Genomic DNA, 18,288 nt, shown 5'->3' with positions numbered 1-18,288 from the left:
CTTTCTTCATAGAAATCCTCATACAATTCCCCTTGAGTGTCTGAAGTAAGTCTTCCCTCTTCTTGGAGAATTGGACAGTGGAGTGCTAAACTTCCCCCCAGAGTTTTCCTTTCTAGGAAATTTCCAAGTAGCTCCCCACTTTCCATCAGCAACTCTGCTGTATTCAGGGAACTCCTAGAGATTGGCTGAAAGTAACAGGCATTTCTTTTGTGATTAGATTATGATGTGGGAAGGGGGCAGCTAGATGGTGCAGTGGATAGAGCACCAGCCCTGAAGTCAGGAGGATGTGAGTTCAAATCTGACCTTAGACACTTAATACTTACTAATTATGTGACCCTGAACAAGTTAATTAATCCCAATTGCCTCAGCAAAAAAAAATTCAAAAAATACAAAAAGATTAAGAAATGAACACCATTCTAAGGCAGTCAACTAGAGAGAAGAATCTTGAGCTCTTGAGTTTGCTCTTCACCTTTTGCTTTAAGCCTCTTAGAGAAACTAGCAAAGAGAGAGAGATGATTTTGCTTTCCTTCCCCATCATTGGTCATGCTATCTTGCAACAAAAGCACATGACAACATTCAAGAGAGAAGGTCCTCCCACAGAGTCCAACAAGGTTGAGAGAAGTTGGTAAAAGGAGAGAAAACCCAACACCCAGAGCTGAGATCTAGCTTGAGAGAAGAAAGGCCTAGAGCTGAGACCTTTTTTGCTCCCAGGGCAAGCATTCTTACCTTAGGACCTATAAACATGAGTTTAAATATATATAGAAACTATGCTTCAATATAACTGGTTTCCTTTGTGATTCTATGTATTTTAATTCATGCATTTTAAAAGATTCTTCTGAGAAGGGATCCATAAGCTTCACCAGGCTTCATCAAAGACACAAAAGAATTGGAAAACTCCTATCCTAGAATGTAATCTCCAGTTCTTTCCAACTGCACAGCAATAGCATAAGCCAATATTTAACCAATGGGAGCCATTAGCTGAAAGTGTCCATAATGGAATAGAGACTGAAATTAAAGGCAGCCAGACCAGTGTAAGCACATTAGCAATCCTGTAGCATCAGACACATACATTTTCTCTTCTTAAACATGTCTTGGTCATATGTGTTCAGGTACTCATAATGTCTGTATTTTCCCTGCTTACATGGTATATATCTGATAGAATGTGCACCAGGTTTATAAGAAGGGGAAGGAGGAGATACTGTATTGCTCTTAATCATATTATTCCATTTCAGTAAATGCCTTTGCTTTGAGCTAATAATGCACTCTGTATGACAATTAAAAGTAAACACATTTGTGAAGGCTCGTGAGAGTTGATTTTTAGGAGTTCAGATGTACAGAGTACCTTGTACCAAAAGTAGTCATGCCCTGGCTACCCAAGATGGAATGGACTGGGCCAGATCAGAAAAACAGAATAGGTTAAAGCTTCCGTGTTTTGATTTTTGTATTTCTACTCTAGAAAGGGAAAGAAAGAAAAAGAAAGAAAGAAAGAAGAAAGAAAAAGAAAGAAAGAAAGAAAGAAAGAAAGAAAGAAAGAAAGAAAGAAAGAAAAAGAAAGAAAGGAAAGAAAGAAAGAAAAGAAAAGAAAAAAAAAAAAAGAAAGAAAGAAAGAAAGAAAGAAAGAAAAGAAAAGAAAAGAGGGAGGGAGGGAAGAAAGAAAGAAAGAAAGAAAAGAAAGAAAGAAAAGAAAGAAAGAAAGAAAGAAAGAAAAAGAAAGAAAGAAAGAAAGAAAAGAAATGAAATGAAATGAAAAAGAAAGGGAGAAGGGGAGGGTGAAGGGAAGAGACAAAGGAGGGAAGGAAGGAAGAAAGGAAGGAAGGAAGGGAAAGGAAAGGAAAGGAATAAGGGCAGGAGGGAGGTTGAGAGAGAGAGAGAGAGGGAGGAAGGAAGGAGGGAAGAAGGAAGGGGGGAAGAAAAAAGGAAAGGAAAGAAAAAGTAAGTCTAAAATGGCTATCAATTCTGGAGACACATGAAAGCATCCAAAGCTGGCTGAGGTTGAAGAACAGATCAAATCCATTTTCTCTGTAGACTTTCCTTTGAACTCCACCACTTCATATCTAACAACCATTCACTCATTAGAGAGAAAAGGACACAGGATTGGGAGTTAGAATACTTGACTTTTGGATCCCTGGTAAAATGATGTAGTAGAAATTCAGTAAGACTTAGAGTCAGAAAACACACAAAACTGTGTTTCAGCTCTGCCACTGACTCTGTGACAATGGACACGTTACTTCATGTCTCTTTATCAGTAAAAGGGGGATAATAAAGCCAGCATTGCCCACCACAGTTTTAATAAAGAAAAGGTTTTGTAGATCTTATATAGAAATAGAAATGTCATTTATATGACAATGGAGCAGTGAATGGAGGATTGGACTTAGACTAGGGAAGATCTGAGACACTAGCTGCAGAGTAAGTTAGTTAACCACCTCCAGCCTCAGTTTCCTCATCTGTAAAATAATAATAGCACCTACCTTACAGGATTGTGGGGACCAAAACAAATAGCACGTGTAAAGTGCTTTGCAAACCTGAAACTACATAAATGCCAATCTAATTTGCATCGTGAGTAGTCATCTTCATACTGCTGGTAAGAAGAGGGAAGTGGGCCCTGGAACTTTTCATATTTCTTTGACTCCTGCAGTAAGTGCATATGACAAGAGTTCTGAGAGCCTGTAGGTGGCAGCTGAGCTCTGTGCCTCCCCAGAGCAATACTGGACATCTGCTTTCACCCTGATCCCTTCCCCAGCCGGAACAGGAGGCTGAGAGACAAATGCATTGACTTTTTGCTGACCCCTGTTTGGCCAGTTCTTCAGGTTGAGGGCCCGTCCTGGTTCAGCTGTCCCAGTGCCCTGCCCACTGCTTTCCAGACTTCCCCAGGACGCCTGCTGGCAGGGGGCACAGCAGGCGGGGCTGAGTAGTGGAAAGGGGTGTCAGAGGCGGATGAGACAACAGCTGCAAGACCAGGGAGAGACTGAGGGAGACAGTCAGACTGAGCTCAGATACTGGAGCTTAGAATCTGGAACCCAAGCCCAGCTCCGGACTCCGGACTCAGACCAGACATCCCACCAGGAAAAAAGGTGTGTAGTGAGGACGCGAGGGTGGGCCTAGGTAAAAAGATAGGCCCCTACTATCCTCTATTGCTCTCCTCCTTTCTTTCTCTTCTCTCCTCCCCTTCGGGGCTCATAAAACAAAATCATTGCCCCTCTTTTAATCCTTGGGCCCTGCTCTTTCCTAAATATTCATCCTAGCTCCCGACCATCTCTCTCCAATGGCCCTTCTTGTCCAACTTTATCAAACGAAGAAGTTTTTTAAGTTTGTAACTAAGATATCTTTTAAGTCAGCTGTTCTATAAGTCTAAGATATTCAGACCCTGGAAAACCAGAAAATTTTCATAGCCCAAAGAAATGAATAGCTAATGGTGAAATATCTGGTACTGTGACATTGAGGGGTGGAAGGAAACAACCATTCTTTTAAAATCAGACCATGCTAGTGATAGCAAACTCATCTTCACCCTTGAACTTCTTTGTCCTTTAAGAGCTGCCCTCTTCTCCAAAGGTATCTTTAGTCTCCAGAAAAGGGAGAGTCAAACAAAATCAAAAGGGGAGGTGGGAGTAAGTGGGAAGCTTCCTGCTGTTTTTTTTTTTTAGTATATGTAGAGACAGCCATTGAGAGAAGAGGGCATGGCCCCAAAAAAACAGAGGCTTCTGGGGGAAATGTTTTCCCTTGATTTGGGATAAATAAGGGATGTTTGTGCAAGTAAGCCAAGGGCTACTTGGTTCCAATTTTCAGGAGGAAAAGGGGAAAGAACAAGCATATATTAAGTGCTTACTCTGTGCCAGGCACTGAGCTAGGCACTTTACAAATATGATCTCATTTGATTCTCACAACAACCCTATGAAGTAGGTGCTAGCATTAGCCCTATTTTACTATTGAAGAAAATGAGACAGAAAATAAGGATTTGAACTTGCCTTCCTGACTCTAGGGCTTTATGGGCTCTGCCACCTAGCTTCTTTCAGGTGAATTGTTTATGATTCAGAGGATTTTGAGTTGGAAGGGCTTTAAATATTATCTAGTCCAGCTTCCTCTTTTTACAGAAAGGAAAACTGGAGCCTAAGAGAGAAGCAACTTACTCAGAGTCACTCTGGTAGTTAAATAGCAGAGTAGAATTTTAACCCAGGCCCTCTAGCTCCAAATCTCATTCTTTTCCCACTGCATCATAATATCTCCCTGGAATACTGTAGCCCTTAACACCCAGGTGCCCAGGAAACCATCTCTCCTCTCATCATCCTCTCCTCTCTCTGACCACACTCAGAGGTCAAGCATCACATGTGATGGGGGTAAAAAGGGCTTCATGATCGCTGGTGGACTCTGGATTTTGCCTGTATCAAAAACAGGAAGTTTTGAATGCATAGGCTAGGATGGGTGGGAATGGGGGCGGTTGTTAAAAAGAATCAAGGGAATTTTGTATTCCTCTAAGTCCGGATGTTATTTTTCTCCCTACCGACACCATTTTCGCCCCCTCTGAAAGAAAACACACATAAAAATAAGGGTAGAGGGCAAAGTCCTTGCTGCAAGGACACTTTGAATTTTGTGGATAAGGAGCTAAGAGGAAGAAGGAGAGTCCAGAGGCTGAAGATTTTGAGGAATACTGGGAAGGAAGAGGTGGTAGAATAATTGAGGAGACTGAGTAAGGAATGAGAGGTTCAAGAACTGAGTAGTTTGAGTGAGAGTGAGCTGAGAAGCTAAATGAGGTGGAGGGGACCAAAGTAAGGGTCTGAAAGATGGAAGAACTGAAGCTACTGAGGGAGCTTAGGTGATTAAGTCTCATTTTGAAGATTTAGGCTGAATTATTGAGGTGACTAAGGTGCTGAGGGGCACTGAAGGCCTGAAAGTGGGACTCAGGGACTGACCGCGAACCGAGGTTTTGAGGGAGATGGTGGAGTCTCCCCGAGAGGTCAGAAAGCTGGTGGCTCTCTGTGGGAAGGAGAGTTCTGGTTAATTGGGCTCGGGAGGAAAGCAGGGGCTGCAGGGGAGGAGGGAGGCGACGGGCGGGGCCGGGGGCGGGGTGCACAGTCCTCTTCCACCCCCTCCCGGCTCCGGCCCCGCCGGGACAGCCACCGAGCCTTTGGCTTTCTCTGCCAGCTTCTCAGGCAGCTCGTGTGCCCGTCCAGGCTCACGGCGCAGGTAGCCGCGGTGTCCGGCCGCCGAGAGGGAGCCGCACTGAGCAGCAGGGGACCCTCGCCGTCCTGGCCGGGCTCGGCCCCTACCCTCTGTCTCCCTCCTTCCAGCGGGGGCGCCCGCCCCTCCCCTCTCCGGAGCCGAAGCCAGAGCCCGAGCCCGAGCCGTCAGCGCAGCGAAACGAGCAGCGCCAGCCCAGTGGGGCTAGCTGGGGCCGCAGCTGCTGTCCGCGGTTCTGAAATGAAGGCGGCGGCGCGCCATCGGCCCTGAGTCCCAGAGCAGGCGGCGGGGAGGACGGAGGGAGGAGCCGCCATGCGGGCGGCCCGGCCGGCGGACGCCTCCCTGCTCTACATCCCCGCCACGCTTCTGCTCTGCCTCAGCTCCGCCAGCCTGTGCCTGGTGGAGGCGGGTAAGGGGCCCGCAGGGTCGGGACCGGGGGCGGGAGGGCTGCGGCAGCCATAGGGTTAACTCCCGGGAGGATTCTACTGGGGGGAAGAGCCAGCCTTTGCCCTTGGGGGCGAGGAGCCGGGGGATCAGAGAGAGGGAGAGCAGACGGGTAGGGGGTTCTATTTGCAGACTGCCCCTCAGTCCCCCATACCGTCTTGTCCATTCCTCAGCCCGCTGTCCCCCCCCAACTCCCAGTCTTTCCAAACCCTCTGTCCCCCAGGCCCAAGCTTTCCCTTCCCAATCTGTCCCTCAATACATTTAACCGCTGTCCCTTAGCTCTCCAATCCCTCATTTCCCAGGCCCTGTCGGTCCCCTTCCTTACCTTTGTGCCCCTACCTCCCGATCTGTTACGTTTCACCACCGCCCTCCAAATCTTTCAGTCCACTGATCCTACATTCCCGTGGAGCCCCCCTTATCTGGACCCTGATATTTGTTCCCAGGCTATCCAAGACCCTTTCTCTAGCCCAAAAGGGAGCAACCAAAGTGGTAGCAGAGAGCACAGGACTAGTCTTTGCTACCCCATGTGTGCCCCTTCTTTCCTCCCCTTCCCCCTCAGCTCTAGGGTATAAACTCAATCTACATTCCCTACCCTCCCCCCACTTGCAAAGTATTCAAACACACACAGAGAGCACAGCACAGCACAGAAACACGCCTTCAAGTGAATTCTTCAGGACTCAGAGCTTGGAATAGGGCAAAGGGCTGAGGGTGTGTGTTAGGCTGAGATGCTCGAGGTGAATCAATACCTGTAGTCCGGAAAGAAGAAATATTTCGCTTAGTGGTTATGTCAAGGAAGATGTCACACACATGCAAGACTGTCTGTCCCCTTGCTTGGAAGATTTTCTCCCATCTGTCTCCCTTACTAGCCCTGCCTCCATCTCTCCCTCTGACACTATGCTTCAGTTTTTCTGACTTTCAATCTCTACATATCTCCCCAGCTCTTTACCTCTATTTATTTACTCCTATTTTTCAGTATGTGTTTTTCTGTTTCTTCATCTCTGTTTCTGTTTCTTTGTCTTTATGTGTCTTAGTCGATCCTTGTCTCCCCATTCCTGATGTCTTCATTCCTTTTGTCTGGGAGCAGTTGGGGCAGAGTGAGAACTCTCCTAGTTTATATTCCTCTAATCTCTGTGCCCTAATCCCACCAAATCTTCCTCCCTTTACTTTTTACCCTCTAACACTTAACCCACAATAAATGAAGAGTAGTAAAGGAGTATTTCTGGGAAGGAAAGGGAGAATAAGAATATACAAGACATGTCTTCTCGCCTTTATTCACCCCCTTTTGCTTTCTTCCTTAACTTTACATCCTATTCTTTCCACCTCTTGATCTTTACATCTCTTTTCTCTTTCCCTTTTTCTTAATCTTCCCTTATTTTCTCTCTCTCCATCTTTATTCCTGCTTCTCTCCTCTCAGAAGGATCTTCCCAACTTTTCCTAAATAATCTCCTGTTCTCTGTTTAGACTTTAAGATAAACCCATCCAGTCTTTCACTTATTCTATGCCCCACTAAAGATCAAATCTTCGGGATAAGCCCAATCAGGGATCTTCCAATATTCACTCAACTCTATTCCTGCTATTCTTCTCCATATCCTACCTCAGCTCTCAATATATCAAATTTGGGGAGGAAGAATCTACCTTCCCAGTGGTAGACTTAAAAGCTCTTCTGAGTGTCTGTGTTAATAGGCTTTTCTCTCCCCATTCTTCTGGAGAATAGATTTATGGGGTAGTTGGATTGATCCTCTTGCTAAAGGTCATTGTCTCAGGAAAGATTGTACCAAGCCCTATTGTACAGTTGATCTCTCTCCTTCCCAGAAATGAAGGAGAATTTGCCCTATTGTCCATACAGAAATCCCAGGGATGGGGAGTAGGATTTAGCTCCTCCTGGGTCCTACTATTTTTCTATCCCATGGCTGGGTCAAGGTCAGGGAATTTAGCTCCATCCAATCCTAGAGAAAATCCATCAATTTTGATGAACAAGGTTCAGCTTGATTTCCCCCACTGCTAGGCTCTGGTTCTCATCCCTGAATAAATCAGAGCAGGAAACCTGAAAAACATGGGCCCCTCTTCCTCTTCCTCATGCTACAGTTAGAAGCAGAGTTGGGGATGGCCCTTCAGATGGGCTGAGTTGGTTGTGATTTTCACCCTCCTGAGAAATGGCTTTCACCTTTCCAACTCAGGCCAATGGCTACCACTTTTTGCCAGGATGGCAAAGCTAGGCCCTGGGTCTTTTCAGCCCTGATCCAAATCAGACTTATATGCACCTTGTTCTTCAGTTTCTTTCTCTGTATGTATGCATGAGTCTTGGTCCATCACTAGGTGAGAAAGCCAGAACAATTCAATAAGCTCCCCAGAGAGGGGCCCTGAAGGATGTGACTATTTGCTCAACATCTTGGCTTCCATTAGTTCTGATTTGAGCCACCATTCAGCTGAACCCAAGCAGGCAGAGGAGAGACATGGAAAGCTAGGAGCTGGGGTGTGGGAGAGTTTCTCCTCTTGTCCACACTTGTTCATTAGGCAATTTGGGCCTCAGAGTCCATTCTTGTCTCAAATCCTGCCTCTCTCTTGCAGACAGTCCCTCTGCCCCAGTCAATGTCACTGTCAAACAACTGACAGCCAATTCAGCTATGGTGAGCTGGGATGTGTTGGACGACGAGGTGGTCATTGGGTTTGCAATTTCCCAGCAGGTAAATCTGGGATAAGGTGGGATGAGGGAGGGATGAGGAAGGAGTAAAGGAGGAAGGAGAAGTGTGTGCATGAAGCTGCAGCAACTGGTTTCCTTTAGTCCCAGAGACTGGGCCTGCAGATGGCATGCTGTGGGAAGGGAAGGATGCATGGTAGGAATTGGGCAGTTGCTGTGGGGAAGTGACCAAGTATACGGGTGGGGGTGGGGCTGCTGTTGGGCTATAGGTAGGGAATTGGAGAGAGTACAAGGGGAAGGAAATGGGCTTGCATGGAAAGAGCTTGATCCAGGGAGATGGAAGGAATGGATAGGAACTGAAGGCAGTAGACTAATGGAGGAGGGGGTGCCTAGAGGAAATAGTGTTGGCAAGTACAGGGGTTCTGGCCTTTGCTTTTGCAGAAGAAAGATGTTCGGATGCTGAGATTTATACAGGAGGTGAACACCTCTACGCGTTCATGCGCCCTGTGGGACCTGGAAGAGGACACAGAGTACATTGTTCACGTGCAGGCCATCTCTATCCAGGGCCAGAGTCCTGCCAGTGAGCCTGTCACCTTCAAGACCCCTCGAGAGGCTGAGAAGTTAGCCTCCAAAAACAAAGGCAGGAGCTCAAGGGCCACAACTGGGGAACGGGAAGCTGAGGGAAGGGGCTGGAGGAGTGACTAGCTTGCTCAGGTCATAGACTTGTATTCTTAAAGGCCCTTGGAAGGCATTCTAGTCAATGGGGACAAGGTTTGGGAAATTTTCAGGTAGAGCCCCAGTTCCATTACAATGTGGGGGGATGAGGGAAAGGGAAAGAACAAGTACTTGTATAGTGCCTACCATGTGCAAGCACAGAGCTAAGTGCTTTACAAATATCATCTCATTTGATCCTCAAAACAACCCTGAGAAGTAGATGATGCAGTTATCCCCATTTTATAGTTGAGAATACTGAGGCTGGGAGAAATGGAATGATTTGCCCAGGATCACACAGTTGGTAAATTTCTAGTTTGAATTTCAATCCACGTCTTCCTGATTCCAGGCCCAGTGCTCCATCCACTGCACCATCAGGTACCTTTGGGAAAAGAGACTCTGAAGCCCAATCATTCTCACTTTTGTGAAGAATAAGACCATCAAATCTGAAACGTTGTCCGCAAAGAGCACTGAGCTTGGAGACAGGAGATGACTGGCTTTGAATTCGGTTGCCATCTCCTGTTTGACTATGGGCAGGGCATGTCCCCTCTCCTCTCCCAGGCCATTTTCTCCCCATCTGTAAAAAATGATAGTCCTAATGTGCAGAAGACTTTCGGAAACAAATCTCTCAAGTTGCCATTGTTGCCTTCCTGAGAAGCAAGTTTCCAGAGAGCCCAGACTTTGGGGCAGGGGATCTGCCCGCCCAGACAGGAGAGCACATTGACATGTGGGGGTGGCTTCTGGGGTTACATGTTCCTCCCTCTCCCTTACAGATGAGGTGACTATGAAGGAGATGGGAATGAAAAGCCAGCAGCTTCGGACAGGCGAGGTGCTCATCATCGTGGTGGTCCTGTTCATGTGGGCAGGTGAGCCTTCCAGTTCCAGGGAGGGGAAGAAGGAAGAGGAACTAAAGGGGTCTGCAAGACTGAAACCCCTGTCTTCCCGTGGGCTGTGTCAGGTTCACTCAGAATCACTCATAAACCTCTCCCTCCAGGGCTCGGCTGCCTTGGAAAGGAAGGATCCCGAGATTAGGGGTGTGAGGGGTACGTGTTGCCATGAAAAGAGCCCTGGTCTCTGTCAGGAGACCTGAGCCCAAACCTGGCTCTTAGACTCCCTGGTTAGCTGACATTGGGCAAGTCATCATTTTTCTGACTTTCTCTTGTGTAAAATGAGGAGAAAGACATTTGTTCCATCCTCAAAGAATTATCAATTCCATTCCATTCAATTAAATTTGTTGAGCATTTATTTATGTTAGGTGCTAAGGATACAAGAAAAAAAAAAGAAATGCTCTCTGCTGGCAAGGAGTTTTATATTCCTAAGGAAAGAGTTAATATACCAGAAAGCACTGAAAGGTTGAGTTTGTGGTGATGCTGGTGGTGATCTCTGAGAGGGCAGTGGAAGCCTACATCAAGCTCTTTCCAGACACCTCTGGGCCTGGGTCCCTGATGCTTTGCCTGGTCTTTCCCGAAAGAGCCACGGATCTTTGGCTACTCCTACATCCGGGCTGGGAGATACACACTTGGAGGGCCTCCAAGTCCCCCTCCTTTTGGCCCCTTCTCCTTCCGCCACCCCCAATGTGAGACCACTTTCTTGGAAGGCACCAGGCAAATGTCCCAAGTGGACAGCCTCTTAATGGGGAGGGGAGGTTGGGGGGAGTCAGGACAACCACAGTACCCTCCATCCTCCCTCACACACACGTTCTGTCCTGTGGCTGAGGCCCTTGCTCAGTCAGGCTAATCTAACCCCAGCCCTTGGCTCCATAGGTGTCATTGCCCTATTCTGTCGCCAGTATGACATCATTAAGGACAACGAACCCAACAACAAGGAAAAAGCCAAGAGCGCCTCGGAGAACAGCACCCCAGAGCACCAGGAGGGGGACTCCTTCGCAGCAAGGTGAGGGCACACTCCGTCCCAAGGATCCAAAGGTGGGACAAAGGTGGGCCTTGGCTGGCCTGGTTCACCTCCCCAGGGATGTCCCTGGGGTCAGCTCAGGGCCTGGCGCTGCGACAGCTGGACAGAGACCAGCTTGGCTGCAGCCCATGTCCTGGGGGAATCTCCAGATTCATCTTGGATCCTCTCCTTCCTCAGGGAGCCAAAGGCCAGTGCTATTGAAGGGAGAGGGAGGGAGAGAAGAAGGAGGAAGAAGGGAGAAGAAGGGGACTCTTGGTTGGGCAAGTTTGGGAAAGCATCTGGCCGACTGCAGGATTTGGGCATGTCACTTACCATATCCGGCATTTCTTTCCTCTATAAAACAGATATGAAACCCTGCTCAGCCGGGCTTTGAGCACCTGGGAAGAACAGAACTAGAGATCGTTGTTCTGACGATGGTCATTCAGCTCCTGGTCTTCTCCATCTCCTCCTCTCTACACTATCGGCCTTCTCACCTCCCTACTCCTAGAACGGGGTTTCTTCTTCTCAGTCCCTGCTCCTACTTTCCAATGTGCTTAACCCCGAGGAGCAGCATCCTCCTGCCTCTCTGTCTCTGTCTCTTCTCTCCTTCCCTCTCTATTTCTGTCTCTCTCTCTATCTATCTCTGTCTCTGTCTCTCTGTCTCTCTCTGTGTGTCTCTCTGTCTCTTTCTCTCCTTTCCTCTCTATTTCTGTCTCTCTGTCTCAGTCTCTATCTCTTTGTCTCTTTCTCTCCTTCCCTATTTCTGTCTCTGTCTCTCTCTCTTTCCAGACTCCTCACTAGCTCCCAAAATATTCTCAGTAGATGTGGTTGTCATGGAACACTGAGAAGGGGTCCCTGAGCTCCAACACACCAAGGATCAATGGAAAGAACTGTAGTGAGGGGTGATATATGTCCCTGGGCACCCAAGAAGTTGGGTGAAGCTATAGCCCAAACAGGCAGCTGGGAAACAGTCAGGAGACTCCAGCATATTCACTGCCTGGAGGGACTGGCTGGTTCCCAGCTTTTCGGTCCCAGAGGGCCAGGCTTCCATAGCCTGTTCCAACTCCCCCCATCGGTATACCACCTCTGACTTCTCACCAGCTCAAAGCCTACTCATTAGGCGTTGGCAATTCCTCTCATTTCTCTCCCAATCTAAGCCCTTATGACCATCACTGAAGTGTGACTCCCTCTCTGCAGGGAGACAACCAACACTTCTCTTTCCTTTTGCTGTTGTTTCTACCTCCCCGTCCCCCACTCCACAAAGCCCCGGGAGCAGGGACAGGGAGGGCTGTTCTGTTGCTTGGGAGAGCACTCAGCTGGCTGCATGCTCCACTTCTGCCTTCCTCATCCTCTACTGGAAAAGGCAACTAAACTTAAAAAATTCCAAATCCTGAGAAAAGCAAACAAATCCAGAACCCAGCCTGATCACCAGCTCTTAGCATTTCCTGTGTGAAACCACAGCACCTTTTACACGGTGCCCATAGAAGCCAATCTTTGTTTTCGCCTTTTCTTCTCTCCCTGACCACTTCCCCTTTTTGGAAAATGCACAATGTTTTCAGTCTTTCTGCATCCACGCCTGCTAGACTGAAAGCACCTAGAATCTAGCCAAGCCATGTCCTTCAAATAACTTGACGGGGAAGGGGTAGGGCTCCTAAGCTGGCAGTGATGCTGCTGCCCCCCTGCTTCTTCCCACCCAGCCATTAGTGACTCTGGTTGGTTTGAGTGTGACGCACAATCTCCGAAGTGATGTGTAGGACACTCTTAGACTCTGTTCCAGTGAGTCTGGGGATGCCCCCATGGGACCTCATCCATTTCTCATCATTCATTTTCCTATCTGTTTTCCTCAATTTGGCTCCTTGTGTCTAATATGAGATGATGGAAGGGAGGTCAGAATCCTTTTCGGAAGACCTTAAGCAGCGAAGGGAAAGGAGGTTCTGACCCTCTCTCTGATAGAGTTCTGTCAGTGATGGATCTAACAAGTGCCCCCATTATCTGTTCACATCTTACACCGGGGTGGTTATGGGAGCTTCCTGGCATTAAGCTGATCCTGCTGCAAGAAGGCTGGCAAAGCTGATAAATTCAGCAGCTGCTTGAGCACCAAGACAAGCAGGGCAGGGCAAGCCTGGCCACCTTCTCGCTTCGGGACATTTCTTCAGTTCGCCATCTCACCCACATCTCAAAATGTCAACAGAGCCCCAGTATTCTGCTCTGGATCCTGAGGGGAGCTGGGCTAGGAAAGATCTCCCTACTGCCTCTTTCTAGTGAGGAGGGATGCTTAAGAAGAGTCTGATAATGGGGGGAGAAGCATCAGAAAGCAATATTAAAAAGCCTCATCTTCCCAGATCGTGAAGGATCATGACGTGAAGAAAGACTGGTCCCCATATCTCCTGCTAGAGAATGAGTATGGGACCCTGAAATCCAGGAAAGAACATCGGCACCCAGGCCATAGCTGCTGCTCACAGTGACAGTTCCACCTGCCATCCCACCCCCATCCCCAGGCTCCCACTAGCCAAGGTCAGCCACCACTTCATTTTCCCATTCACTTTCAAATGGTGACCAGGGGAGGTGGAAATGGAGTGAAAGGCTGAGCTCCTCCACATCAAGGGCTTCCCTATTGCACCAAGAGAGGAGCCTCTCCACCTCGCTCATCTTGTGATTTTCATCCTAGCTGAATGGGGCTTCCAGCCAAGGCTCCTTAGGGAAGAGGTCTTTACCTCCCATACTGTTAGAGCAATAACCAATTTTTAATGTAAAATAAAAAGGAAAATGAAAAGGCAGATTGTGGTCATCTGGTCAATGCCCTGGTCAGTGGCTGGTGGTAAGCCAGGGTTATGTCAAGGAGGATGGGGGGAGGCTGCTGGGAGGGAAGATGAATTCTCTCTCTCCCTCTTGGCCTGCAGCTTCTTGAGAGACATATGCCTGCTAGCCATGCTGGAAGGGAAATTTTGAACAGATGGGGGTGCCATAAAGGAAGAGAAAAGAGCTGTTCTGTTATCATCTTTCAGCGTCTCCCCCACCCCCACCCAAATCCAAGCCCAGTAGCCTGGCTGCAAAAACATCCAGCTTGGGGCTGCTGGATGATGTTCTTCTGGTGCCTTTAGATAAAACATAGGCGCTGGATGGGGAAATGCAAAGTGCTTCCTTTTTGGGGATATAGGTCAGTACTTCCTCTGGCCTGGGTTAAAGCAATTCTCCCATCTCTCCTGGGTAGAGCTGCTTTCTCTGGTTCAGACTTCCCAGTGGGGTGTTCTAAGCTATAAAAAGAACATTATGATGTCCCCTGACAGAAGGCTGAAAGGTTGGATAATGACTCTTATTAGGTGAGGAAAAGACGGGGTTCTCGTGGCTCTGCCCTAAAGTGAAGCCAGGATCTGAAAACCCACATCAGTCTGTCCTAAGAAAACCCTCCCTAAAGAATCTGGGAGACACCGGGGTAAGAGGGAAAGGACAGAACAAGGTGGGAGGATGGGCAGTCCACAGGGGAGCTGAATGGCAGAAGGGAATGGTGTTTTCAAAAGCCCTCAGAAGACCACTTCATGCTGCAGGGAAGCAAGGCGAAGAATATCAACAGCTCAGACTTAGAGTTTCTATTTAGCACAGAAGAGCAACAGGATTGGTTTTAGGGGCCTATAGTTGCTGTCTCCATTCTGCTCAACAAATCTCAAAAAGAGAAATTCTTTAGAGATGATGGTGATAATGATGAATAGCTCATGCTTATGTAGTAATTTATTATTATCTTGTTTGAAATGCTGAATCACCACATAAATGTTGTATTCCCAATTCAATTAAGCAGCCTGGGGACAGGGACTCCCCCCCCCAAAACCTGGTATTTAGTAAGAGCTTAGTTAACATTTGTTGGGTTGGACTGAATGGAGTTTCACAACAATCCAATGCAGTAAGTGCTGCTGGCATTATTAGCCCCATTTTATAGATGAAGAAACTGAGGCAAAGAGATTAAGTGGTTTGTCTTAAGTATGGAGCTGGTGTCAGAAGCAAGGTCTGACCCCTCTACCTTACTTCAAGTCCAGCATTTTAGTTATTATGTTTGTCCTACATGTGAGTTCAAAAAAATCAAACACATGAATACAGGGTCTAAAAGGCAGAGTTAGACAAAAGTTTGTGTGGGGAAAAGGGGGTTCCTATTGGATTGCAAGCTTGATGAATCCATAGTATAAAAAAGCTTATGATCTCAGGCTACATGGATTAATTTATTTAATTTGTTGAAATAAATGTGTTGAGAACTACTTTTATTACTTTTATTTCCATTTCTGATACTTCCTTCCTTTCCCTTCCCTATCCAATGAGTCATCCCTTCAATAAACATTTATCAAAGCTCTAAAATGTATTAAGGACACCTACTTCCTACATTCAAGAAACCCATATTCTACAAAGAGTAAACACAAGAAAATTTGAAGAGAGAGAGAACATTAACAACTGGGAAGCACCAGTGAAGGCTTCATGAAGGAAGTGGCCCTCAGCCTAGCCCTGAAAGGAAAGCATGTTCAGAACACAAACAGCCAAAGTCCCGTTCTCCTCTGCCCTGGTCAAAACCCATCTGTACTTTTGTGTTCAGTTCTGGGACTGCCTTTTAGGGAGGACATTGACAAACTGGAATAGGCCCAGGGGAGACAAGTGAAATGAAGAAAGAATTAGAACCTAGAATCATAGAATCTGAGAGCTGGAAGGCCATGTAGTCAAGCCTACACGCGAAAGGAATCTCCATCGTGACATCCTCAACAAGTAGTTGTCCAGGCTCGGCTTGAAAACAACCCAAGGCAGGGAGCCCATTCCACTTATGGCCAGCTCTCCCTGCTAGGAAAATCCAACTTGACATTTGCCTTCATTTGCTTCTATAATTTCTGTTCATTGCTGCTCATTCTCTCCGAGGCCTTCAGATTGAACATAGCTATTATAACCTTCCTGAGTCCACTCTTCTCCAAGTCAACATTCCCATTGCCTTCAATCCATATTCACAAGGCCTAGACCGGGGTCCTTTGCAACTCCTCGGACTACTTTTCACCTTAGCAATGTCCTTTAAATAATGCAGCCCCAAACTGAGCTTGCCAAATATGATCTGATGATTTGTGGGATGAAGGGCTGGGGAAGATATGTTCTACCATAATAATAAAGAAAAAGGAGAAGGATAGAGGAAGAGGAAGAAGAGGAGAAGAAGAACAATAAGGAAGAGGAGGAGGAGAAGGAAAAGGAAGAGGAAGAGGAGGAGGAGGAGGAGGAGAAGGAAAAGGATGAAAAGGAGGAAGAGAAGGAGGAAGAGGAGGAGGAGGAAGAGGAGGAGAAGAAGGAAGAGGAGGAGGAGGAGGAAAAAAGGAGAAGGAGGAAAGAAAGAGAAAGAAAGAAAGAAAGAAAGAGAGAGAGAGAGAAAGAAAGAAAGAAAGAGAAAGAAAGAAAGAAAGAAAGAAAGAAAGAAAGAAAGAAAGAAAGAAAGAAAGAAAGAAAGAAAGAAGAAAAAGGAAGGAAGAAGGAAGGAAGAAGGAAGGAAGGAAGAAAAGGAAGGAAGGAAGGAAGGAAGGAAGGAAGGAAGGAAGGAAAGAAGAAAAAGGAAAGAAGAAAAAAAGAGAAAGAGGAGGAAGAAAAGGAAAAGGAGAAGGGGGAAAAGAAAACCAAAAGAAGAACAACAACAAGAAGAAACTGCATTTCTGCATTTATATAGCACTGTGGACTATAGTACTGTGCTCAGCACTTTATAATTATTATCTCATTTGATCTTCACAACATCCTGAGAGGTAGATGGTGTTATTTCCATTTTACAGTTGAGGAAACTGAGGCAGATAGAGTTTAAATGATTTGCCCAGTGTTTGAGGTTCTGTCCACTATGGCACTTGCCTCTCCTAAATGAGATTTATTGAATTTTCTTTCAAACCCTCATGACCCTTAAAATAATTCAATTTCAGATTTCTTCTTATGGCAAAGGGCAGCAGTCATCAGCTCAGATTCACAGGCAGGTAGAACATGGTTCCTAGCAAGATGAGTTTAGAGTCATTGCTATCATCCAACTATATTTCCACAGTTCAACTGCATTAGGGAAGAAATCGCCTGGCACTGGAACTTGGCCTTTTCTGTCCTGTTTTGTTCTCAGGGTTTACACTCAACTCAAAGGCCCAACAGGACATATGTTACCCCTATTTAACGAGTAATGGATTTGGAGTCAAAAGATCTACTCTGGGAAATCTGGGGAACCCCCTGATCTGCTGGACTGGGGCATCTCCCATAGAACTATGAATATGTATTTTTGCTCTGTGGGGAGTGACCCATGTATAGCCTCCAGTCATAAGAACCAGCTAGGAGTTTCTGGCTTCCAGAGTCCTGTAACTGGGAATACTTGTTACACTTGAGTTCAGATCCCAGCTCTCTTTCTTATTTATTAGCTATGTGACTGAGCAAAGCATTGAAACTGCTTCGTCCTAGGTCCGAGATGGAGCAGACTGAACAATCTCTAAAGTCTCTTCTGGCTCTAAAGCCTCTCATTCTTTGATGTCCAGCCCAGATTTAGCCCCAACTCAGCGGTGGGAAGTAAAGAGGTGGCAAAGAAGGAAATGAGACTGGATTAAGCAGGAAGACAGAGGGAAGGGTATTCTTTCTAGAGGCTAAAATAAGGCTTGTTATTTAGAGTGAAAGGAGATACCAGTCATGTTTTCTTCCTTTCATGGAGGCCAACAAATAATTCTAAGCCTCTCAACTAAATCTTAATACAGGAGCATCTCAGACTCACTCCTTCCTAGGACATAAAGGAAGATATTAGGTTTCTATCATTTTCTTCCTTAAGCAAATGCCTAAAATCCTATTCTTCAGTTCTTACCACCACAGACAACTTAATGGCTAGTTTCTACATCAGTCCTAAATATTTTCCGCCACCTTTTGTTCCTTGTGTCCAGTATGAGATGATCAGGATAAAGTCAAAAGTTTTGGGGTTTTTTTTCAGAAGACTAAAGGGAGAAGGAACCAAACTTCTGAGAGAGACCTGATCCAGCCTCTTTCGGAGTACCATCAATGTTAGACCTAACAAGTGACACCATATTTGTTCAGGTCTGACAACTGGGTGGTGAGATGAGATTAGTAACCCTGAGCTAACTCTACTTTAGAAGGCAACTGGCAGAACTGATCTGTTTGCCAGCTGTTCAAGCACTAAGGAGAGGCAGGGCAGTCTAGCCCCTCTTGAAACCTCAGGGGTCAATCCACTAAATTCACCTCTTCTAATCTTGGGAAAACATTTTAGAAAAAAATTTTTTTTTCACTGATGCAATTTTCTTTGACACATTTAGCCGTTTCCCAATAAAGAACACCCCTCCTCCTTCCTACATAATCTTTGAGATCATTTTGTCTACTCTAATTTTCCCCAGTCAAGAACTTCTCCAATACTTTCTTAGCATAAAGGTGATACTGTGCTCTCAAATCCTTAGGTGCATGCAAGTTTG

At 46.4% G+C, this 18,288-nt stretch overlaps 1 protein-coding gene across 2 annotated transcripts; it reads left to right on the top strand.

The window, feature by feature from the left end:
- Nucleotides 1-2,966: 2,966 nt before the first annotated feature.
- FNDC5 (fibronectin type III domain containing 5) lies at nucleotides 2,967-13,632 on the top strand. 2 transcript variants are annotated; one of them, XM_051987872.1, is made up of 7 exons: nucleotides 2,967-3,071; nucleotides 5,283-5,581; nucleotides 8,185-8,300; nucleotides 8,696-8,894; nucleotides 9,739-9,831; nucleotides 10,729-10,858; nucleotides 11,221-13,632. In XM_051987872.1, exons 2-7 carry the CDS (start codon nucleotides 5,485-5,487, stop codon nucleotides 11,270-11,272), a joined length of 687 nt encoding a protein of 228 aa, XP_051843832.1. In that variant the 5' UTR covers nucleotides 2,967-3,071; nucleotides 5,283-5,484; the 3' UTR covers nucleotides 11,273-13,632. The 2 variants fall into 2 exon arrangements, with proteins under 2 accessions (XP_051843832.1, XP_051843831.1); XM_051987871.1 differs by lacking the exon at nucleotides 2,967-3,071 and adding an exon at nucleotides 4,716-4,948 and having other exon boundaries at nucleotides 5,166-5,581.
- The last annotated feature ends 4,656 nt before the right edge of the window (nucleotides 13,633-18,288 follow it).

Source organism: Antechinus flavipes, chromosome 3 (assembly GCF_016432865.1).
Source record: "Antechinus flavipes isolate AdamAnt ecotype Samford, QLD, Australia chromosome 3, AdamAnt_v2, whole genome shotgun sequence".
NCBI lineage: Eukaryota > Metazoa > Chordata > Mammalia > Dasyuromorphia > Dasyuridae > Antechinus > Antechinus flavipes.
Note: the sequence above shows the minus strand (reverse complement) of the source record. Positions and strands in the feature narration are given on the sequence as shown.